The sequence below is a fragment of the Blennius ocellaris genome, assembly GCF_963422515.1.
Source record: "Blennius ocellaris genome assembly, chromosome: 16".
In the NCBI taxonomy this organism is placed as follows: domain Eukaryota; kingdom Metazoa; phylum Chordata; class Actinopteri; order Blenniiformes; family Blenniidae; genus Blennius; species Blennius ocellaris.
This window is the reverse complement of record NC_137665.1, coordinates 16,548,122-16,573,605: the sequence shown is the minus strand read 5'-3', so window position 1 is coordinate 16,573,605 and position 25,484 is coordinate 16,548,122. Positions and strand designations below refer to the sequence as shown.

The 25,484-nt window shown below is 42.5% G+C and overlaps 1 protein-coding gene across 1 annotated transcript in view; it reads left to right on the top strand.

Annotated features, from left to right (window-relative positions):
- Positions 1 to 424: 424 nt before the first annotated feature.
- plcd3a (phospholipase C, delta 3a) overlaps positions 425 to 25,484 on the top strand; it is a 29,253-nt gene continuing 4,193 nt past the window's right edge. Inside the window, exons 1-12 of the mRNA XM_080511204.1 lie at positions 425 to 683; positions 13,008 to 13,175; positions 17,846 to 18,074; positions 19,194 to 19,323; positions 20,311 to 20,536; positions 22,793 to 22,994; positions 23,119 to 23,263; positions 23,829 to 23,981; positions 24,079 to 24,231; positions 24,345 to 24,495; positions 24,645 to 24,761; positions 25,267 to 25,445. Of these exons, the coding sequence (XP_080367330.1) occupies positions 593 to 683; positions 13,008 to 13,175; positions 17,846 to 18,074; positions 19,194 to 19,323; positions 20,311 to 20,536; positions 22,793 to 22,994; positions 23,119 to 23,263; positions 23,829 to 23,981; positions 24,079 to 24,231; positions 24,345 to 24,495; positions 24,645 to 24,761; positions 25,267 to 25,445 (1,944 nt within the window). The 5' untranslated portion in view covers positions 425 to 592. The remainder of the gene's footprint in view (positions 684 to 13,007; positions 13,176 to 17,845; positions 18,075 to 19,193; positions 19,324 to 20,310; positions 20,537 to 22,792; positions 22,995 to 23,118; positions 23,264 to 23,828; positions 23,982 to 24,078; positions 24,232 to 24,344; positions 24,496 to 24,644; positions 24,762 to 25,266; positions 25,446 to 25,484) is intronic.

Here is a 25,484-nt window from a genome sequence, read left to right as displayed (position 1 = left end):
TTAAATCTAAAAGTAAGGTGAAGAAATGAAGAACTAAACTTGATATCTCCCTAATTTCACTTTGAGTTTGTTTCTGTGTGTTTTCGATGTAAAAAGGAAAAAAAAGTGTATACTGTACCCACTTAGTAAAGTAAATATTGAAGGGTCCTGGTTGTTTCATCTCCCCCAAGTTCTGTTTATTTCCGTTTTAAGTCTATTTTTAAAAGACGTCCCTTTTGATTGTGTTTGCACATCTTGCATAGATTGTGAGCAGCGCAGCTTCTTGTTGCTGGGTGGTTCAGGACGAGGAGGAGGAGGAGGAGGAGGAGGTGTGCGCGCCTTGTTTGGACTCATATTGCGCACAGGCATGGAGAGCAGCGCCGGGGAGGGACTTTACACATGTGGAAAAGGAATAACTGTTGCACTCAGCTGCCCCTCTCTCCCTCTATTCCCCCTCTCCGGGAGCGACGAGTATCTCTTTTGGGGGCAGCACAAAGACACCTGCGCCCTCACGCGCAAACAGATCCCAACTTTACGCGCGACGAAAGTCTCCATAAAGTTGCATCCCGCGTGCATTTAGCCTTGGAGATTTTTTTTGCCGTACGTTTTTGCAATGCTGGGCAGTGGGAAGGCACCGAGCACCAGTCCCGGGGAGCAGCGGGGTAGAGAGGAAGAGAAGACGGCTGACCACATGAGGAGGCTCGGTAAGGAAAACCTCCACACGGGAGCTGCGCGTTTTTTTTCCATCAGATCCGGAAAGAGAACTGGGAATCTGTTCTCGGATATTGTCAGATTGGCCTGAGCTGTAATCAATCACCGTTCGTCACCTTTCAACAACATGTTAATATCATATATTTCACTTATTATGGTATATGAAATCTCGACTCTCCAAATACCGTGCGTAAAAATGACACTTGATGAACAACTTTAGATTTAAAACAGCCACACTATGTTATATTCGCGTAATGACTGGCTGTAAAGCTGCAGAGCCAAATGTTTGATTATTAACTTAATTAGTAATGTATATGTAAAGCACAATGCGTGGGTGAGATTGCCCTTTAGTATGAGTGATTTTAATTCCATAATAAAACGCTCATTAAAGTACAAACACTCAAGTTAACGACAAGTTAAAGTTAAGAACTTTACCACTCAAGTTATTGGTGACTTTTTAACTACATTTTATTGCATTGTTTAGATGAGACATTCAAGTCATTTCACATTTGAAGCACAGTCACACAAACAACACAATGACGTTGATAAGAAATACTCTTTGGTTTAAAAAAAAAAAAAAAGTATTTTTAATGAGAATAAACTTATTTTCTACAAAACGTTTAGATATTAATTCACATTGGGGGAGGGCCCAGTAGATATTTATTATTGGGGGGGAAAAACCCTGGAATTTTTGGTGTAAATTGGTTTAAATTGTACTTAAATACTAGTACTTGAGAAGTACCCCAAAATACTACTTGGTTACATTAATGTAAGTATTTGTAAAGTGTCTCTTTTGCTTGTGAAGTGATTTCCATCTGCGTTCAAGGATTTCAGTACGAACCTATATGTGTTATTCATCTGTCAACTTGACAGTAACTCAACGGTTCCACAGTTCAGGCACCAATGGAGTTAAGCAGATTTTAAAAGAGCTTTTACGGGAAAGTGGCTGAGGAGGCTGTTGGCGGTCAGCGGGTGATGGCAGGTCACAGATATATCTAAAGAGTGTGAGTGGGTGTGTGTGTGTGTGTGTGTGTGTGTGTGTGGGTGTAGTGGGAGTGATCATGTGTTGGTGAGGAGCTGAAGCTGCTCTTTGGCTCACTGCTGTGACTCAGGCTCCTCACCCTTACCGTTCCCGTCCCGCCCCGGCTCGGCTCGGCTCGGCTCGGTCCAGCCCGCTCCCTTTCCACTTCCACAGGCTGCTGCTGGGCCACACCTCAACATGAAACCCTCACCTGCTGGGCGGCCACTGAGCACCTGTCGGGAGTCTCTGAAAAAGACAACAAGAACAACAAAAAGCACTGTAACGATGCAGAAATTAAGACAAATCGTGTCCAATTTGAACTATTTTGTTTTTGTGGTGCAAATACGTGTTTGATCTCACAGGAAAGTGATGGGCACATTCTCGCTGGTATGATAGCAACCTTTCCTTTTATTGAAAGAGCACTCATAGCAATAATGTAATAAAGCCATATGTAATAAAACAATAAAACGATTGAGAGACTGCTCAATGAATGAATGACGACTACCGCATCCACTACAGCTATATGAAAACCGATCAACAACTGCCCCACAAAAATCTTTGATTGTAAAAAATGCAGTCCTGTTAATGTATTTTTACAATATTTGCAGCACTTACTACATTTTTAATGAATGTATCTAAATACTACACTTCATTTATAATGCACCTCAATAATATAATAGCCAAACAATAATGAAATGACTTAATAACTAAATGGAAAATGTTATTGTAACATTCACTGAAATATTTCATTTCAACCTTGAAAAGTTAGTATGTTGTTTGGCATTATTACATTAATCTATATCTATATTTACAACCAGTGTTACAAGTAAAATGCATATAAAAGAGTCACTTTTCAGCTGTTGCATCGCCGATAACTTAAATCAACATCTTTATGTAACATTTATGCCTTTTAATATGTTGGAATATGTGAAACTCACTCACGTTTCATTATTTGTAGCGAAAAGCCAAGTTGGATTCTCACTAGATGTCTATAACCAACTTTGAATAAACTTCAAGAAGAAGGTAAGAATAAACTTATTACTTCCAGTCGCCTAATATTAATTGAAATTGTGGACACGATCCACAATGTGGACACGATCACTGGCATTATGATTCCGAAAGTAATCGATTACATGGAATGAATTGGTGCTTATTAATTATGAGTGAGATTGGATACTTGGAAATAATACTCATAAAAGTAGAATTCCTCAAAATACATCTTATAAACAGCAATTGTAAGTCGTTACTTGTTTTTGTATTATCCATATTGTTTTTGTTTTCCACTGTATCATCAGTCACATACATTGTTGTTGGATGAGCAGCTTTTCTTTAAGGATCAGGCTGAACCAGCAGCAACCAAGATGATGAGGCTGGTGTCAAATTACAACCACACATGTCATAATTCACCTTTTATTTCTAACTTTATGCATCACTTTATGTTTTCTTCTTTGGCAAATCGAGTCAGGTGTTATTTTTGTAGTATTTCCCGTCGAAGCACAGACACCACAATGTCTGGCTGCTTTGCTTTACCAAGTTGTTCTCACTTGCTGCACCTGATTGATGCGGAGAAGTAAACGCTATGACATGTAGTTTCGTTAAATATCTCACTGTGTTCGTAGGATGCTAGTACTTCACGATGCATCGAGGCAATTCAGCTAGAAATGGTCAAATAAGTGTGGCGCTGCACACTTTTGCATCACTTCGATTGTTTAAATCCGTCGTGATGCTGTATCTTCATAACGACTTTAAAGTCGTGAGGTATAGAAGTGTCCTTCAACAACAGGGTAAAAGTTCTCAGGTCACACATTATTTATATTGATCATAACAAGCTACTCGTGGTTGTCCTGAATGTGGGGGGGAAAAAAACCACATCGTGAACATTTCTTCTTTATTGTAGCGTCACAATGCTAACCCACAGCTTAGCATTTTACAGGTTTCAAAGGCCTTGTAAACAATAGCTCATTATTGCCCCGTTCAGGATGTCATCCCCCAAGAAATGCTCACAAGACTCTCCCGATCAGGTGATCCCATTATAAGACAGATTTGATTCCAATAGATTGTTTACTTGGAATCTACATCAAATTCTTTCCTTCACAATACAAGCAGAGAACGGCTTTCCTAATGTGGATTTCTGTGAAATGTTTGTCAACCCGAGAGTCACTAAAGCCTCAAGCCACCCGGTGATTGTTGGCATCTCCTCAAATTGCTAACCACTGGTCTAAAACGCTTGTTTTGTTTCTTTTTTAAACAGAACACTTCTTTTTTTAATGTTTGCACAGCAGTGTGTATGTGAGTGCGTGTGTGTGTGCGTGCACTGGGAAAGCAGACCGTGTTCAAACTCCGCCACTATGCACACCCTTGTTCAAGCATTACTGGGTTATGAAACCGTATCTCTGTGCCCGAAAGTGGAGTACGCAACTGCCAACGCTATATTTGATCGGCCGCCACTAATGCTAAATAATGAAGTCGGTGAGGTCGCCACGGCGACCCCGTACCGCCATGTGTCGTCATAAATCAGCCGAGCGGCCTTCGAGCCACCCGGTCTGCGCAGTGGGTTTTAATCCTGACTTACACTCACAAGGTGGAAACCACCGCATACACGTGGGAATGGAGGGAGTTTAGAGGCCGTGGTGTCATGTGGAGTCGCAGGACCACTCTGACTTCTTCCTTCACAGGAAACCGTCTCTATGTAAGACTTACACTATCAAGGAGTCCACACCAGATGCCCGATAACACTGGGGGAGTCTCACAAACATTACGCTGGTACTACACAGAGCCACATCGTACAATTTGGGCTGACAAATAAAAGTCCCTCTCTCACACTGCCACAAAATGGCATAAAGTGAAACACACACATAATATATGATACATTCCCATGTGGAATTACAAAAGATAGACAACAGTCTATCTAAAAGGTGTAGATTTACAGCATTAACGGGAATAATTTCCTCCCCGGCACACAAAAATGTGTAGGGACGGGGTAAATATTGCAAAAACCACTACAACAGCGAAGACAGATACTACAAACCATATATCACTATCAAATCAAGTGTTGTAGTATGAGCAAGTGAACGCTGCAGTGATTTTGGTGACATGCACTGAACACCAGTCACGTTATTAGATATTTCTGTGGTCTCTGTCTTCGCTTTGTTATTTGCAGACGGTCCCTAAACTCTGGCCACAGCCGGCCGAACAACAACGTTTCTTCTGCTGCTCCAAAGACGGATACTTTTGAGGAAATGAGTGAGTTGTAGCGTATTGCCTTCCTCACACCGACGGGAACGAGGCGTCATCTGCGTGTTGATGACATTTCATGAAAGAGTTATTGATGCCGGAGCTTCACGGAGCTGCTCCCAGCAGGTGTTTCTCTACCGTTTGTCGTAGGCCTGATCTACCAATTAACTCCAACCTGCTCCGCGTGGCGTATCTGAAGTGTCTCTCTACCTGAGCCCTTGGCTACTTGCCAGCGTGCGCTCCAACTCGCCCGGCCTGCCACACACGGAGCTGAGAGGGATGCTGCGGTCCATGGTGCTGCGCGCTGAGTGGCGCATTGAAGCGCCACTTAACAAAAGCCGAAGTGTGAGTTTCACACGGGAACTATTAATACTTGGAAGAGGCGCACTCCGATGATTTCAGGAGTGGATCAAAGAGCCGCACACCGACAGGCAATGAGCCGCGAGTCGCGGGTTGGCCACCCCTGTGCTCGATGACGAGTTAATCCATACTGACAGAACATCAAACACACTGTGGTGGGAATACCATCCCCCGATACAAGCCACGACACCTACCAATGCTTTGGGAATAACTAATATGTTTTTTTTTTAATAATACAATGACGATTATACTGATACATTATATTAGGAGTAGATTACATCACATTGTTATTCCCCGTCTCCCCCAGGAGACAAGTGAACGAGGCCTTTATAGTTTTGAGACGATCCAGGGAGGCGGTGGGTTTGTGTTGAGACAGTCTCTGTCTACCTGCAGAACAACCTCAGGGAGACGGTATAGATTCTCAGATTACACCCATGCACTCCAAAGAACGACGTGATGGCTCAGCAGTGTTCTAGGTTAATCTGGGGGTCGATGGGATTACAGTTTTATATCCATCCGTCAACCGTTGACAGTCACCAGACCATCACGGGGTGAATGCAGAGAGACGGTTACATTTATAACTACAGACACTTTAGGATCACCTGAGAATGTCATGTGCAAGATTTTTAGACTGTCAGAGGGAAGAACGACTGGGAATAGCACCTCCACCCCATAAGGGGCTACATGCTAATTCCACACAGAAAGACCTGGATTCAAACCCATGACTCGCTGTCAGACAACACTTCTAAGCATTCTTCCATCTTGTAGCTTATTTTATACATTTGGGAAGATATTATTGCTCAAAGAAAATAAGTGCAGGTTAAAAAATAGTTCATAGTTCATAATGTAAAAAGGTCAGGAAGTTGTGGTGTTTTATGCTGTGAGGGGGGTTAATCCCCCACACTGTGAAAAGCTCTCTTTTGTAACATTACCGGGTGTTGAAGAGCCTCAATCCCACATAAGTCTGTATTTATTTTTGTTTACGACTGAGGTGCAATGGTATTGTGCTCATAAGAGGAATAAGGATTAACTGATCCCACAGCTACTGTATAAAAACACCAATTGCATTATATTATAGTGCACATACACTCTAAATGATGTGTTTTTTTTAAGTTTATTTGAGGTTTTCAGTTTAATTACATGCTATATAGTCATTCTTGTCATCTGTCACTTTCATCCACTGATGGGACGTGTCAGTGTGTTTGTGTATATTGGATGAAAGGGATTTTAAAATACCTTTATGTTATTCACAATTTACTGTGACCGTCGTGGGCGTGTGCAGTACTGCACGTCACACAAAAGTTGTGTTTTCCCCTGTTTCCATGGAGACCGAGCTCTGTGCATTTCGAAAGCGTTGCACTCTGGAGGCTTCTTTTAAAAACTCATGTTTTCATTGACTTCCATTGAAAAAGCACACGTCTTCACACATGCTCCTGGTAATTGCTCAGTATTTATCCACTTGTGCAATTTTATGTCTTTTACATAGTTTTCTTTGGTCCATTTGGAAAGATTACTTATGCTTCAACCTCACTTACACTGTGGGAGGTCAATGATTCATGGAAAAACATCACATTTAGCTGAAAGCTACTTATTTTCAAGTGAGCCCAAAGTTTCAGTTGCTTTCCACGTTTTGTTCCATTCACAGGAAGTCATTTTGTTTCTGATCCTGTTTGATTTTATGGGAGGGGAAACTGCTCTCAGATCAGATAAGGCTTCCTCAGATTCATCGCTCAACACGTGGTTTTTCTTTCTTAATTTTGTTATTCTTGCATTCGGAGAGGCATCCTGCACGTCTCAGCTTGTTTCGTGGTAGACAGCTGTGGGACCAAATTGAGAGACTTTAATTGGGCTTGTCACACATATCGTATCCACAACACTCCCGTCTCGTCTATCTATAAACGAGCGTTGAATCTTTGCTCGCCGGCTCTCGTGACAGTTGTTATGCTGAGAGAAATGTGAACCGTGTCCTCGGAGGAGCTGGTATGCGGACCCTGCGTGAAGCGGACTCACGCAGACACAATCCATTTCTGACCAGATGATAAAGTTTGTTTGGCTTTTTCTGATCCTCCTCTCGGCCTGGAAGCCCCCCGCCGCTGCTCCACAACAATGTGCCTTCAGTGTTTGTTGTTTTCTCACAGTTGATCCGGCAGAAACTTCTTTTGTTTGAGGGTTTTCTTTTTTTTTTTTGTTTTGTGTTTTTTTTATTCAGTTGTGGCCTCATGGAGCTGATTTGGCCATACTTGTCGAGGTGGTCCGCTGCTTTGATTCCAACTGGGTTATTTTAACAGCTATGGTGGAGATGAAAGACGATATGCACTCAAGATGTTAGACACATTTGGTGTTACCATTATGAAAGAAAATCTGCCTCGTGTTGTAACTTATGTCAAAATAGCTGCAAAAGATCATCAAAGTGAAAAGTTGACCATGTTACATGTATTCATGTAACTTTTGGCTTTTTTTTTTATTTCTCCAATACTTTAATTTAGTAACAATTTGTACAGAAATATACCCCCAAATCTGCCCATTATGTAATATTTCTGCTTAACACAAGCGTATTTACTTTACTTTTGTGAACTTTATAGTCTACAGCATTAGACTGACGATTTAAAAGTGTATTTCTGAAAAGCCTTTTATCTCGGTTATTGTGCTAAAGCTGTTCTTTTCAAAAATATACTGATTAAGAACCATCTGAAATATTGCCCACAAAACACAAACATGCCTCACGTTCGCGGGTTAGCTTTACCAACGGGCACTTTCTCGTTAGCATAGAGCTAAAAAATGTTTTAATAAACACTATGTTGTTATTTCTTATTAAAATCTTTCTGTACTGATGCGTATTTTGATAGACTATCATAGACGGTAAAGATCACTGCTTAGCATTAGCGTGTTAGCTTTGCGAGCTTTGTAGAGAACTAATGTTTGCATTAACCCGAAATTGTGATGTGCATGCTCACAACGTGGAGAAATATGCATGTAGAAGTGTTATTTTTAGCTGTTTTTGTCATTAAAAGTGATCATCACACATATCACATTCAAATATTATTAGCTATTGTGACAGTTTAGCACACTGATAAACTGAGCAGCTTTTCTGTGGACTCCCTCTCGTTTTAGGTTTCTCTCTCCGCTTCAACTTTGACAGTTCGTTTTTTTCCCCTCCTCCTCTTGTTGAAATGTTTTCGTTTGAATAAATTAGCCGGGTTGCTACACAGTTGCCATGCAGGGACTTGAGCAGCTGATGAAGTGGATGTCAACCAGATTTTCTGCAGGGTGACGATGAAAAGAAAACACAGTCCAGCTCGCCGGCCCGAAGACTCAGACCCGTCACTCCGTTTGCACAGAGGCAGGGGAGGCCGGGCCGAAGCGGTGAATGAGCGTCTGTTAAAAGGAGCATGTGTGCTGGAAAACGCAGGCACACAATCACAGTCTTGTACTCACTTGTTGTGAGTTAATGTTAAAGTTACAAGGTGGGGGAGCCAGAATGTGGGGCGGTTGGGTGGAAACAGCCGGTTCGGGCGGCTTGGCGTGGTCGATGACCTGCAGTTAATCAGCTCCGAGTGCTCTGCCTGGGAAAACAGGCTTGTTATGTATCGGTCGGGGGCGTCTTTGTGTCCGAGCCCGAGGAAGAGAAATCCATGGTTGCACTCTGGGGTTTTTTTCAAAAGGGGGAGGGAGGCGAGGACGGTCTCTTCACACTGTAGCTTTGGGGGGCCTCCGAGGAACGCTGTTAGCAGTTTGGCACCGACTCTCCGAGGGCTGTGCTTTGGGGGACAGAGAAAGAAAGAATGCCAACTGTGTGTGAGGACAAATCTTCGGAGGTGAACCGAAGAGAACCCTTGAAGGATGATTTGACGAGACCTTGCTGGATTCGCTTTTTTCAAGGGGGCTGAAAGGAAACTCTGTCAGAGGCCACGTTCAGCTCGGCTGAAGAAGCAAAAATGAATGTCTGCAAAGTCCTCGTCCAGCATTTATTATCCCAACAGGCTCAAGTAGTTTGGAGTCACAGGGTTCTTACAGAAACAGGAAAACATCAGGCCTGATTTAATAGGCTACAGAATAACACTTATTTACGGAATTGTGAGTGGGTTTATAAAATAATGCAGGTCATTTCAATGATAGCTGAAGTATGGATGGAGTACTGCGTGAAAATGAAATGTGTCAACATGGAGTCATCACGTTGGTGGGTCAAGTTACAAGAGTTTCAAATCCAGTTTTATTTGCAAATGTTCCAGCTATGCAGACATGTAACCTTGACATGATCGTGTGGAGAATGAGAAGATTAAGAGGCAAAGTGCATTTAAAAAAAAAAACAAGTGCCCACGAAGGCTCAACCTGACGAAAACGGTCCTCGGTGACCTGAACCGGCCTGAACTCTAAGCTTCATCACATGAGCCGTCACAAAGTCAACAGTCTGAGAAAAAGGAACAAAGAGAAAGATATCTGCTCATTAAACTTTCGTAAATAAAACCGGAGGGTGTCCAGCTGATAAAATGCCTCTGCAACTGTCTTCACCAGTTTGTACTACTGCTGTACTACTTATTTTTGAAATGAAGGAAATTCACTCGTTCATCCCTGCTAATGGGCTCGCTGATGTACACTTCCTTTTTAAACGTTTTAATCATGAACAATAACCCCCCCTCCACCCCTTCCTCTGGTCAGTCTCTCCTCGTTAAATTCACATCTTGTGCTCAAAATCATAAGAAATGTTTATTTAAAAGCTCCAAAAAAAGTTAGTTTCCAACAGAAATACAGTTCGATAATGTTTGTAACAATAGAGAGAAAGAGGTTAGAGACTGTGTGGCTCTGCTCCTCTGCTGCTTGTGCTGACTGCCCCCACATTCCCAATCAATTATGCAAATGACCTGCAGCCAAGGCGCTCTGCCTGTGAACTATTCACAAACTATCTATTAACTATTGCTACTCACAGTATTTTATGCTGGACACGTGAAACGTTGCATATTTCATTAACCCTTTACTGAGGGGAGGGTTTATATTTGGGAACTTCCTCAGTTCTTCCTCGTTCACTACAAACGAACAATAATGAGAAAATGACAATCACAGAAGAAAAATACGTTGTGTCACAAGCTGAAACCGGAATTAGTGTGGAATTAGTATAAATAAAAACAATCCATGACACTTCAACTTAATCACAGTGGGAAATATTTATTCCCAAGTTACAAATGATAAAATGTGCCCACTGTGGTTCAGTTTTAGACTTTTCCCCACATGACATATAGACCACTGAAATCCCCTTTAAACCAAGTTAATGTTTCACTGATAAGCCAATATTTACTCCTCCCCCCCTAAGAAACATGAAGAAAAATGCACCAAGCATCTCCACTAAGTGAATTATTGCTGGAGTAGTTGCAGGAATAGTGTGTATTTCTCACAAGTTTATATATTTCCGTCATACAGGAGTGCCCACTCCACAGGATTGGATCGCCTCGGGTGAATCTGTCCTGTTTGGACCTTCGGAGTGAGAGTCGGTGGAACTGCAGCGCAAACAAACTCTCCTCAGCCTCAGCGCCCAAAGTCATCATAAACTCTCCACCAGACGCATGAATTTGCTCACTCTGTCTGTATTTATTATTTATTTACTTCATCAGCTAGTTACTCCTTTATGGGGCATGCGTTGAATTGTTTCCAAGATTTTCAAATTTGATTGTTTGTTGACATGGACATGTCACTGGATTTCTGTAAAAAAAAAAAAAAAAAAAAAAACTGCCTCCACTTATAAAACCATTGATTATATAAAGTGCAATTTGCAAAGAAGGAGCCTAAATATGCCTCACTAGACAATTTACTGTGTGTATTTTGGAAAGTAATCACAGTTTCTCGCACTAAAACGTAAGAAATGCAAGAAGTCAAGGTAGTTAGTGTAAGATTCAAGCATTATGAGAACTCAGCACTCGAGGTCACGTCTTCAGACTGCTTGATTTGTCCTGTAAAGGAGACATGTTGATTCATTTCTCCGATTGATCCCATTCTTTCGGCTCTTGCAACAAATAATACGTCCCCTCGATCTGCGGTGTTCAGCTTCTCTGACTGTGAGTCACTCTTGATTACATTTCCATGGCTGGTAGCAGCGAGGGAGCACTTGTATAAATGCCACAGCCAGAAAAACGCATTACAACTTTCCGTAGTATAACAGTTAAAATTGCTATGTGTCGATGTGCTGCTGCTGCTCCTGAGCAGTAAATCTGCAAATCATCACTGAATTACATCCAAGCAGGTCAATCTGCTTATTGTTTTTCCATTCATTTAAGTTTCATGTGTAAAAAAACAACAACACTTTTTCGCATTTGGAGCCACATTTTAATACCATTCACAGCAGCTCCGTCCAGCGTGTCTCAAGCGTTGCTCGTGTCTTCTAACCTTTGTATATACAACACGACCAGAGGTGTGTTGTGTAAGCAGGAATGTGTTGACTATATTTATGAGTTCAGCCTAAAAAAGCAGACGAAGCTGAAGGAGCGTGAGCCTGAAAAATCAACACCCACTTGCAAAAGCTGACAGACTGCTGAGTTTCAGGTGGTTTGCCTGTTAAACTGAGCTGATGTGGCGCTGAATTCATGATATTGAATGATAAAAATACCATTGGAAAAAAAATGAAATTTCCCTCCTTTGTGCTCAGAGTTGAGCCCGTAAAAAAAAAAAAAAAAGGTAGAACGCACCGACATGATTGTCCAGCACACTGCAACGTGCAAACATCAAATGAAACATCTTGTTAAAAGAAAGAGCAACATCGGGAAACGCTCTCATGAGTCAACGAGAATATCCAAGAGTTTTGGGGAAAAGGTGATGCAAGCTTTGTTGCACTTCTTGCAACACCGTTTTTCAAAGAAGCACCAGAAAAGTGTGTCATTACTTCCCGTCGTAAGGCAAAACATGACCTTCAGGAGATGTGTTCACTAATAATCACTCTGTTTTTTTTCTCCCCAGTATTACTGGAGCTCATGTTTAAAGATGAACAAAATGATTATTCAGTTTTGTGGCATTTTTATTATTGTGCTAACTAAGTGGCCAGTGGTTTTTTAGAAGCCAGCACTTTAAAAATATGCAAAAATGTTTGTAAATTCATTTTGTTTAAATGTCACATACATTAGATAATTAAAAATAGAGATTCTATGGGGAGTCGATCTCTCTGTGGGTGAATCACATTGATTCCCTGTTCCATTGAAAGGCTTCAGCCATTCCGAAAAGTGGCTCAATATCTGTTCGTCAATGGGCCGATGCACAGAATCTGGACAAAGATTCAGATTCCACATGATGAAGGAATCATCGCGTTTGGAAATCTCACTCCCACATCTATGCCTTTAACATTTAATGAGCATTTACCAGCATAGTATCGCCCAGCCCAGACTCAATTCCTGGATCATCTCAGCATGATCACCTCCAAACGGGTTCCCAGATTGGACGTCGCTGCTCTGAGGTATCATTGTAAATGATCAACTGTGTCTCTCCAGTGTCAAAGATTTGAATCAAAACAAACAAACAAACAAAAATCAGTCTCGATATTGATTTTTAAGAAACCTTATTGGTGAGGAATGTATCTCCATGCTATGCCACATAAGAGCATGAGGGAAAATGAGTGGGTGAACACACGGCGTGAACTTTTCATACCGAACAACCTCAAATGTCATCGTGATGTCCTGATGCCTATGTATTAACATGTTTTGTGTTTTGCTGTGTGTCTGTCCCGCAGGACTTCTGGAGAACGAGGACATCCGCGTGATGATGCAGGGCTGCAGTATGGTCAAAGTTCGCTCCTCCAGGTGGAAGAAGAGCCGAAACCTGCGGCTGCTGGAGGACGGACTCACCGTGTGGTGCGAGTCCACCAAGAGCTCGAGCAAAGCCAAAGCCCGGCAGACATGTGAGTTTGACCCAGGGGGAGGAGCGAGTGTGTGTGTGTGTGTGTGTGTGTGTGTGTGTGTGTGTGTGTGTGTGTGTGTGTGTGTGTGTGTGTGTGTGTGTGTGTGTGTGTGTGTGTGTGTGTGTGTGTGTGTGTGTGTCAGGAGGAAGGGTTTTAAGGTGGAGGAGAAGCAGTGGAGCAAGAGGAAAAGGGAGTTGGTTGGAAGGAAAAGGAAGCTCAGAAAGTGAGCGTACTTGTGATCAAAGAGCCTTATACGATTAAAAAAAAGAGGAAATTTAATATCAGATTAGAGGGCAAGAGGAAGGAAACACGTCTGCAGGGAATATACAGCATTCATTTGACCTGCACCTTGTTCAACGTGCTTGATCTCCTCTAATTGTCCTCATTGAAAGGACCTCTGGTTTCCTTTGCTAAGTGAGGATTCTCATCATGGATTCCACAAGGCTAATGACTCCATGCATATTCTCACTAATACCTGTGCTTCAGTTCTTATTTACCGCCGCTGCTTCAGTTGCTGGGAATGCAGAGCTGTTTGTAGTTTTTGAGAGTCGCTGAGGGGAAGAGCCGCTCCCTTCATGTCGGCATCCTGAGCGGGGAAACTCGGAGCAACGTCTCGGACCCTGAGATTTGTTTTCAAGATGGCGGCGCGCGGTCTGACGCGTGAGCATAAACCCTGTTTTGATGTTGTTTTCACAGCATTAGATACAGATCTGTTCATGCTCTTTCTCATGCGTATGAAGTTATGTTGTCGTAATGAGCAAATGGGTCGCCTAAATGTGTTTTTCCCCTCTTCATAGTTAAATAAATATAATCACAGAATTTAGATTTATTTTTGTTTTGCTTTGCTTTATTTAATCTTTAAAAGAAAATATGTGAAATTGTTTGTTCCGAGCAGGTTTAGGCAACTTAGGGCACAGAATTAAATGTTCAGTTACGCAAACAAAATCATTAAATCTGTTTTCTCCATTAAACCAAAAAAAAAGAACTGACTTCATCTTAAACCCACAAGAGTGACAGGAAAATCCTTTGCATCATCGCCTACATTTGGTTCCAGTCTTAATATAATTAAGTTAATGCAGATGTTTCATGTCATACAGAATCATTTCCAAGTGAATTTTTCTCTAAGAAAAATTGGCTGTTTGAATATTTCATGCATCTGTGATTTGTTTGTTGTTGTTTTCTATCAAAATGCAACATGTTTTAAATAGTGATAAAAACCAGTGTTTTGAACCTAGAGTCATACATACTCACGGGGAAAATACTATTAAAAAAATATGCTTAATTGGGGGCGTCAGTGGAGGCGGACCCCTGGTTTAAGGTGTAGAATTCAGAATGAAGCTTCTCATTGAATACTGAACGAGTCTAATACAAACTTGTTTAAGTGTTTTTATATTCACACGTAACAAGAAACCCACACTAAATTTAAGTTGGCAAATTCCCTTGCCTGTGTGTTCAAGTAACACTCTAAGCTCCACACAATTTCCAGGAAGTTATTGACAAGTTGATAAACAAGATTACACTTGAGTGTCAATGTTGTCCTGCAATATTCTAAACAGTCCCCTGGAAATAAAGACACATTTTGCTTATCTTGAGTCTAAAGGCGACATGTTAATTTTTTTTAATTTGACGCACATAATAAAAAAAGGGACTATTTCTAGTGTGCCTCTGGAAACGGTGTCAAAAGTGAGATGAGTCATCCTGCACTTAAAGCCTTAATGATGCATCCAAAGCATGTGTTTGCTTGAATTTCTACTCTCCTCCCACATCATTGTGAGTGAGCGTCCATCCAGTGTCTTTTCTGCATCGTCTGCCTCTTCAGCCGACGCGTGTGACTGGAAAAAGCGTCCATCAAATCTGGATCTGGCCTCTTCCACTTCAAAGTGTTAGTTACTGGAAATGTGCCAAATTGGATAATACTCGCACGGAGGAGCTGCAGTGGCTCTGTTGGGCGAGCAGGTTGCATGGTTACAGGTTCGATCTTGACGTGTCCATCTGTCCAAACGGTCCCCGAAATGTTCCGGTTGGACGTCGAGCACTTGATATGGCAGCTTTCTCCATTGTTGTGTGTGTGTAACAGTGAAATGATTCGAACAAAGGAAGAAAAACTCAAAGGGGGTTTTTCTTCCTCGTGAGGAAAACTGCTCACTATTAATTTGATTTTGCCAGAGCAGTATCTAGGACACATGTCGGGCTCCTCTATTCGGACTTTAAGACACACTGATGACCTAAATCAGGGCCGTCAAATTATTTCAGTTCATTTGATCTCATGTGGGAAAAACGAGGGCGTAATCTAGAAACGACTCCAAACATTTGCCTCAGTTTTCCCTCAGGTATGGACATTAAAAAAAAAAAAAAAAAAAATAGGGCAATTTCAGTAATATGTTTGATACATGCTTAATATGTTGTGACTCATACACATATACTCTTAAGAGTTTAGCTTTGATGCGAACGCTACACCATTTTACCTGTTCCACTCTGTTAAAGTCATCTTGCAGGCCGGAATGGAAGCTCTTGTGTGGCAGATTTGGTCCACCAGCCATATGTTTGACAACCCCAACCTTAAATATAAGGAAGATCAATTCAAAGAAGAGACAATGAGAGTTGAAGACAGGCCAACACGCCTGATTAAAACAGGTGTGTTGGCCTTCTTCTCTTTTAATCAGAATCAGAATCAGACGATTCTGATTCTGATTAAAACAGAGTTTAATAGTAAAACATCAATTTAAGCAGCCATCGTAGAGAATTACCAAAATCCATGACGATTTATTACAAAGAAAAAGGTTAAACAGTGTCATCTGATTTTGTTTTTTTGTTTTTTGGCTCTTCCAGCTCTGTTGTGTTTGTGTCTCTGTTTGTGATGTTGGAAAGTATTTTATTCCTAAAGCCCCTCTTATCCGGGCTCCCGCCGCCACTCCGGGTCCGGCTCCATCTGACGGCACGGCTCCGCCACACGCTGCTCCACACACTCACATGCCACTTCTGCCACGTCTCTGGGACACCCACAAAGCAGGAATGTGGAGTGATTTGGAAGAGGTGGGACAGCAGAGGATTTTATGACCTCCAGCAGGAGAATGAGGCTATTGTCAGCACTGACAGTCTCGCCCAGCTGAGGGATGGTCTCGGAGAAGAGCGGAGGTTCACAGCTGAATAAAGTTGTTGTGTCGGGTAGAATCATCATCATTCTTTCTGTATCGGTCTCACAGTGCAGTTCTGCAAATGTGAGCTTTAGAGATTATTTATAGCTGTGAATCTAAACCTTGAGCAGTGGCCCCTCTGGTGAAATGATACCCACCTTAAGACCCTGATTAGAGGACTTACAGTGTCACGCTGAGGAATGTTGACAGCAAAGTGATACTGATGGTTTTCACAAAAGGGAAAAACACGTGCTTTTCTTATGTAAGTCGAAGGACAAACTGGGGCCTGGTGATAAAAGTAAAGGAAGCACAGGCTCCGAAATGCACATGAAGTTTGTAGCATCCCATGATGGATTCACAAAGTTCTCATCGTGTGTTTCTCATCTCACCTCATTGAAATAGTGCTCACTTACAAATTGGAAGGAAATCAAATCCACTAATTAATGTAAACTTGTGTTGGAATTAATTAATGGAGACCTCATCATGAAATGATCTCATTGAAGTTCCTGAAAAGCTTTGTTGAGGAAATGTTTGTGCTTTGTTTGGTAAAACATCTGATAATGAAAAAAAGCATAGTCGACAATATTCAGGTCGGCTGTTTGGCTTCAGTTGACCTGAGTTAAGTCATTTCATTTGTCTACTTTCTTAAACCAGGAAAAGCATTTGGAAATAAAATCATCCTTACATGGCCAGCAGCTGGTACAAGGCAGGATGAATCCATGTTTTTTTACATCACATTCTGAGACGACCATCTGAACGTGTACTCTCCCGACAGACCACATTTTATTCAACCTTCGATTGTCCAGATTTTCTAAGTGGTTATTTGAGTTTCTGTGATCTCAGTCTTTTTTAAAAAAAAACAAACAACAACAAAAAACAACATTAACCTTCTTACTCTTAAAGATGGCCATGCATGAAAATTCCTGAAGATCATGTGACAATCCTGCAGAGTAAGGCCCGTGTTTCTGCCCGCTATATTGTCTTGTGTGTGTGTGTGTATGTGTGCGTGTACGTGCGAGCGTGCGTGCATGTGTGCGTGTGCGTGTGTGTGTGTGTGTGCCTCCTCCGACCTGATAACAGGACTGGATGCATCAGTGCTGCGTTCTCCTTCCTCCTGGCTAGATGTGTCTCTCTGAGTTAATTAGCTCAGTTATTTTTATATTTACTCCACTGTACCTGGTGTTGTGAGATACGGTGGAAAGGTTGATGGCCCAATGCCTTAAAAACTGTCCTGTGCACATGCATTTAGAGGACATTGCATGTTTCTGTTCGCAGGGTAGTGAGATAAACGTATAGAGTTATACCTGCATATCCTTGTTCGTGCTTAAGGTCCTGCTGAGAAGCATGTATGTTATATGTCTCATTGCTGAGTCACTCTGCTTGTTAAGATTTACGATTATCTAAAAAAGAAAGACCTCATGACCTTTTGCTGCTCCGTATGTTGATCCGGCCTCCTGCCACTGCAGCTTACTCATCCACACAAGCTTTTCATTTCTTTTTTTTTGTGTGTGCTTCTTTTCCAATTTTCGTCCCCAGTTGCAGTGACAGAGGTGGAGTGTGTGCGCGAGGGCTGCAAGTCGGAGGCCCTGAGGCGGCTGTCCGGGTCGGTGCCAGAGAAGCAGTGCTTCACGGTGGTCTTCAGGGGAGCCAGGAAGAGCCTGGACCTGCTGTGCCCCGGTGAGGACGAGGCCCAGCGCTGGGTGCGAGGCCTCCGCACGCTGAAGGAGCGTGTGGCCAGCATGACCCAGAAGGAGAAGCTGGACCAATATCCTGCCCATTTTACAATATGCGGGAATAAATATAGCAGCAGCATCACTATGGTGACTTGTCACATGTGCCTTCCCACGTCCACGGCATAGTTAAGGTGAGGAGTAACGGCGAGGGGGAAGAAAACCCTTTCTAAATATAGCCAATCTTTCACCGTTAAATACAATTCCTTTGCAGCCGAAGGACGATATGAGTGTAGGTGTCAGGTAGAATATCGGCTCTTCACAGCAGCTCCGTCTAACCCTCTCCTGCTTTCTTTTTCCACATCAAACAATGTTGACGTCAAAAAAAAAAAAAATGGGAGCACTTTGCAATATGTGTGTCACGGAATGTGCTAAATACGTGTACGCTTTAAAGGCTTTGGGGGATTTAAAATCCTCATGCTGCTGAAATCGATTCATTTGTTGACCATGTGCTAAAGAGTTCGACAGGGCAAAGGGCACGAGTTCCAAGACAGCCTGTCGAAACACTGTTGGGCAAAAAGCAAACAGAGAGTTTTACTGTGAATAACAAACATACTGTTTTGGAGGCGATCTCTTCATTTCAAAGACTGCCGAAGTCTCAACTTGACTTTAACTGGAGTTTGGGGTTTATATTTGCGCCTAATGTGGATCTTGTCCGCTCGGTGAAGAGATAGCTTGCCAAACCTCGATGCGTAAAAGAGAAATGATTCCTCTGACCCTGATCAGTGTGCAAAGTTATGTTATAAAAATATCTTGAAAACTCAAAAAGTCATACTGCTCTTAAAACGGCTTGTGACAAAGGGCCAAATAACAAATCCTTAACTGACTAGATCGTAATCAAGTTCATCTCCTATTCCCACTTTTACTGAGTCAGGGTCATTGCGAGCTGGAGCCCATCCCGGCTGCCATCAGGTGAAATGCAGAGTACGTGCTGGACACATCACGAGTATATCACATGGCAAACTCAAATAGACGCACAATTACACTCAGCGGCAAGTTAGGCGCAGTTTTGGAGTTCAGTCAAGTTTGAAGGGTACTCTTTAGTAACTGGAAAACCCCTGGGCAGCCACAGGGAGAACATGCAGACCTCCCGCGGACAGCCAAGAATCAAACTACTATTATGAATCCCTGGTTTATTTCTTAACTCCACCCACTTGGATCCGAGGCTACCTGAGGCGAGCGGATCAGAACCAGGACGGGAAGATGAGCTACGACGAGGTGAAGTGGCTGCTGCAGATGATCAACATCGACCTGAGTGAGCAGTACGCCCGCTCCCTGTTCAAGGTCAGAGTCGTGTGAGTCATTGTATCTGGTGACAAGCTGCAACTCAAATCAAGGAGAATATACAACTCTGCTAATTCTTTCCGTCAAAAGGGTCTAATGGAGTGTGACAGTGTGCCGACGCTATGAAAATAACCAAGATCAGTGATAAACAACGGAGATGTTAAGAGTCGAACTAAACGGTGTTTTCATGCAGTAATATGAATTTAAATTGATCGGCAGTGAAATTTAGTTTCGAAATGTAATTTTCTCACGCAGCTTGTTGCACAAAATACACTGATATCACTTGTCCTCAATACAATGAAATTCATATTTCATAATCTGTGTCATACCTGTTTTTTTGCTGTCTTTTAAAGGCATAGCTAAATGTGTCTTCTTCTGCTGTATGAAATGATAGTGTTCAGCCCACATTACAATGCATTGTTGCCCCCTGCTGTTAAGAAGTGTGATTACCTTTTGCCGATTGACTTCGACAAAGGCCTTTGTGATAGTTTTTAGGTTGCGATTCTCCAATCGAGAATCACTGGGAGAAGCTCGAAGATGTGCCCGGTGTATATTAGTTTGGGTGTTATCAGTTTCCTCGGACACCCTGGAGTTCAGTGTCTGTGTTCAATTACCGACATAGCAGCAGTCCCGCACCGCCCCCCCCCAAACTCACCCACATCACAAGGTTTATACCCTCTTCCTTCCATCTTCCTCACAACAAATCAAGAGCTATTTATTTCTTTATTGCGGGGGATTACTACCTGCTATGTCCCTCAGCTCTCTATTACAGACTATTTGTTGGTTTTATGCTCCCTCTCTCAGCAATTTCCTCTACTGGCCCTCCTCAGAGAAAGGTAGTTGTAATATAAGTGTGCACAGCTGGGCTGAATTATGACCGAGATGCTCTCCCCCCCGCAGGGGGTTTCGGCGCACACCCCGAATAAAAGCACGCCTGCGGTTGACATTTGTACGTCTCCCTCTCTCCTCCACTCCCTCGCATCCCAGCGGTGCGACCGATCAGGTGACGGCCGCCTGGACCATGTAGAGATCGAGGAGTTCTGCAGGGAGCTGCTGAGACGGCCCGAGCTCGACGCCGTGTTCAGGCACTACTCCAGCAACGGCTGCGTGCTCTCCACCGCCGAGCTGCGAGACTTCCTGGGCGATCAAGGAGAAGACGCCTCTCTGAATCATGCCCAGAGCCTGATACTCACCTATGAGCTCAATGACTGGGGTAGGTATTACAAGCACTCGTTAAAGGATTTGAAGGATGAACCCGTGATATTTCCATATAAACACTCCTGACTGATGAAACAGGGATTCAGACTGAGGAAGACAAACATGAAAGATGATCATGGTGAAACAGAGCAAATATGTCCAACATAAACACTTGATATGCAACAAACAGGCTGTCGCGGCAGTCGGATTAAAATGTATTTGTACAAGTTAACATTAAAATATATGTTTCACTGAGAAAAGTCATTGATTCTACCCACATAAACAATGAAACAACCATACACTTGAATGAGACTCAAGACAAAAAGTACCTGTGTCAGAAACTGTGTATCTGCAAGTTTATATTTATGTTTAAGTAACACTTTTGGACCACTGAAGTGCCTCAGTAAAACCTTTTGATAAATAATGTTAGTTTATTACTAAAGAGCAGCACTTCTTGTTATAAAAATTCACCATAAAGGACACATTCATTTCAGGTATGTTTTTATTTTTTAGTCAATGCAGACCGAGTATTTTCAATAAAATATACAGTTTTAGAACTGAGAGTTTCAGGTTCCAGTAATACAATAAGGCAAATAAGCTATAATATAAAACCATATGTGTGATCGATGTAATGGCTTTAGGCAATAAGTAAGAATAATTATAGAACGAATGTCACTTTAAAAAATTTAATGAAAACAGTCTTCAGGTAACTTGAAAAAAAACCTAATGAAACGAACTTAAACGCACTGCTCATATTTAACAATTACTGTAAAAATATTATTTTCAAATATATTATTCATAAGAGTAAGAATTAATATATTAATAATTTCAAGAAAACAAGAAAAACTGGATAAATGACAGAATATGGTCACTTCCTATTTTTTTCATTGGAATCACAAAAGACATAAGGAAATAGTTGCGTAACACACTGGACGAGGAGCCTCTTCTGTACGATTTTTTATCTTTATAAAGTTTAGCCATCTTTTTTGTCCGATGTTATTGTAGGATAGTATTGAAGGAGCACGATAATATGACTTATTACGGAAACACAGTGAGACAGTTGCTCTTCTCCCACAGATTTTATTACAAGGTAATGATGCTCATTTTTACTTTTGAGACTTTAAAAAAAAGGGATTTAAAAGCAGATCAGTTGAAAGAGGAGCAACGCTGAGAGACTGCCTCTGTCGTGATCGCTTCACACCCGGCAGTTATAATCATCTTGATCTGCTGTTTCCGCTGAATAGAGCCGGAGCAAGAAGCCCGTCCTCAGTCATCACAGCAACATCTTTCATCGGTGTCTGCTGCCAACCCTCCAATTACCTGGTTACCTTGAGTCTGCAAGTCATAATCATCATCAGCCTGACAATCCTTTTTATAAGCAGGGAGCTGACGACATTTGAGACTTAAATGTTTGGGTCAGGATTGCTGAAGAATGCTCTCCCAAGAGAGAGAAAGGGTTGGTTCATTCACCCATGAATTTAGTATTTCAGAAACGTTTTAATAATTCGAATGGACATGACAGGCAATGAGTGAGATGGCTGTGAGGCGCAAGAAGTGGACTTAGAAATGAATAAATAATATCGATATTAAACGATGATATCAACCAAGGGACAGACATTGAAGGGAGCTGAACAGGATTAAAGGGCAGGGCTAAGAGAGACAAACCAACCAGGGCACGACGATACACTCATATACACACAGAATAAGGTGAAAATAAGACACAGCACAATTAAACCAGAACACCAGAATCAATAAAAAGACATGAAACCCAAAACTTTTGTATGCGTGTGTGTGTTGAATAATGTAATGTGATTCTGTACTACAGCGCTCTCGTAAAGTTACGTTTTATTCAAGACAATCTCACACGTTTGAATTTATCTACATTTTAATTATGGAGGATGTCAGTTATATTGTTTAGCTGCACTGCTTTTTTTAATGATTTTAACATATATATATATATATATCAACATTGCTAAAATGTAACCTTTCAAAAATTGTGTATTATTTTGTAAAAGGCAAACTCAAGGTAAAACTGTATTGGATGTTATTAAAAATATTTAAGCCTAAGAATTTTTTGTGTTAGTTGAAAATGGCTTGAATGTCAAATAAAATGCTGAATCGTTATTTAGATCTATTCAGGTTCAAGTGTTTAATTCAGTATAAACCTCAGGTGTTTTGCATTTGCGATGATTGGACCCTGCGGTGCAGCTCCGCCGTTGAGCCCACGCCACGGCGGCGCATTGATTGAACAAACCGTGGGCGTTTCTTGCAGCTCAGAAGAACGTGTTCATGACCCAGAACGGTTTCACCATGTACATGCTGTCACGGGAGAACGACGTCTTGAACCCCGACCACACCAGAGTCCACCAGGACATGAGCCGCCCGCTGCCCCACTACTTCATCTCCTCCTCTCACAACACTTACCTCACCAAGGACCAAGTCACCGGCACCAGCAGCACGGAGCCATACATCAGGTATTCTGACGGCGACCGGCGGACCAGCGTCCATTAATCTGAGTAGAAATGTGGGATTTTTTTTTATTTACCCCCCCCCCCCCCCCCCCCGGGAGATGAAATGACTGATACATGTCACCACCAGAGCTCTGAATCAGGGCTGTCGCTGCGTGGAGCTGGACTGCTGGGACGGAGATAAAGGCGAACCTGTCATCTACCACGGACACACGCTCACCTCCAAGGTGCCCTTCAAGGAGGTCATCGAGACCATTGCTCAGTACGCCTTCAAGGTAAACACACACCATGATTTGGTGGGATAGGTTCACGTTTACTTTTTTAGAGTTCATCTCTGTTTATCCCAAATTAAATTTCATGGATCCAGGTTGTTGTTTTAGTTTTAAGAGTTTTTAGAATTTGTAGTGTATGCTGAGAGATTAATGTACAATGTGCAGTGTACGTTTTTTTCAAACTCCATGGTCACAGTGTCAAAACCAAATTCACCGATGGTGTCTCAACCATATCTTACATGTGTAAACAAAGTCTAAAACATGATGTCACTTGTGGTGTAATTCTTTCTAAATCACCCGCAAAATGTATCCAATCTGAAAGAGCAATTTAGCGGGATCCTTGTACATTGGCGCGTCTCTGCTTTCTTTGATAGAACCCCGCAGGTGGGAGCCCTGGTCGGGTTTGAAGAATCCAGGTGTAATTCTAAAAGTTAAAGTCCAGATAAGAGTCTGGGTGTCTTTGAAAGAATCCAGGTTCATGTGTAAGGAGCTTTGAACGCTGTGGTGGCCTACTGTTTCCAGTGTTTGTCGGTACAGGTTCATGTGTCCTCTGGGTTTTGTCTTTCAGGCGTCCCCATACCCTATAGTCCTGTCCCTGGAGAACCACTGTTCTGTGGAACAGCAGGCCGTCATGGCCAAACACCTTCGTACCATCCTGGGCAAGAAGCTGCTCACCAAAGTGCTCAGTGACCAGCCACTGAAAGAGCTGCCTTCTCCTGAGGTACAACACACAACACACACCTCTCTGACCTCTGACTCTCTGTTTTTTTGGGGGGGGTTTATAATGAAGCTATTTGTCCTGATGAACTCTCTTATAGGACCTGAAGGGACGGATCTTGGTGAAAGGGAAGAAGCACACTCCTCATCTGGGTCAACTGGACAAGACCGGCAGCTCGGCCAGCTTCTCTTCGAGTTCTGAAGATGAGCTGGCCAGCAGCACGAAGAGCACTCCCAAGAAAGACCCCGTAAAGGTCACTCCTAAAACACGAGATACTGAACCGGGGGGGTGGGCGTGTAAACGCCGTTGCTTTAAGTTAATCAACCAATTTTTTTTTTTTTTTTTGTCTGTGCCTGCATTTACCAGGTCTGTGCTAAACTGAGCTCCGAGCTGTCGGAGCTGGTGGTGTACTGCAGGAGTGTCCCTTTTCGTGGGATTGAAAGCGTGTCCGAGTTACCGCCAAATGAAATGTCCTCCTTCTCTGAAAGTGACGCCCTCAAGCTCATCAAGGACACGGGTATGACTGTGCAAAATCTTGCAATCTTGTATCTTTACATTATTGAGAGGAAAGTGAAAAAGAGTCTTGAATTTCACATGTTTTGTGCAGAAAATGCAATCAGCCTCCAGTGTGTGATAGCATGTTGTTTCCTGTCTTTTCATTTCCAGGGAAGCTGTTTGTAAGACACAACAGCAGGCAGCTGAGCCGGATCTACCCCTCTGGCCAGCGCCTCCAATCATCCAACTATGATCCTCAGGAAATGTGGAATGGCGGCTGCCAGATGGGTCGGTACTCCACACTACAAGCTAGGATGCTGTTCAGATGGCAGCATATTAAAGCAATTTATTTTTGACGGGAAAATGGTCAGAGAGCAGTAAAAAAAGAAAAATCAATTCTGCCACATCATAACACACTGATGTCACCGACTTTTATTGTTGGTACACAAAGGTTGTGTCAACTGAAATTAATCCAACAATTATGTGAACATTAACAGAATAATCAAACAGTGGTCTGTGGTTTTATTATAATTAGATTACAGAGGTTGGGTGAAGGTTTGAGCATTCTAATGAATTAAATGAATTAAACTTCATGTTTATCTATAGATTGAGGTCGTTGAGCCATTATGCATGCGTTCCATGAGTCACACCTGACAACGCATATAGTAATCTAGTTATCACAAAGGAACTACTACTTCTCACCTATGAAGCCACAGTACTTGTGCCTCCTCTCCCGGTTGGTCCTTAAAAAGCAGGATGTTTCCGACTCCGTCCTCGTCTTTGTGCTTCGCAGTGGCTCTGAACTTCCAGACAGCCGGGGAACAGATGGACCTGAACCAGGGCCGCTTCCTTCCCAACGGTCGCTGTGGCTACGTCCTCAAACCCGACTTCATGTGCAGCCCCACATCCAACTTCAACCCGGAGATCACGGGAGGGGGTCCGGGTCACATCCCCACCCAGCTGACCATACGGGTGAGCGGCAGCGAGTGGCGGGTGACTTCGGATGAAAGC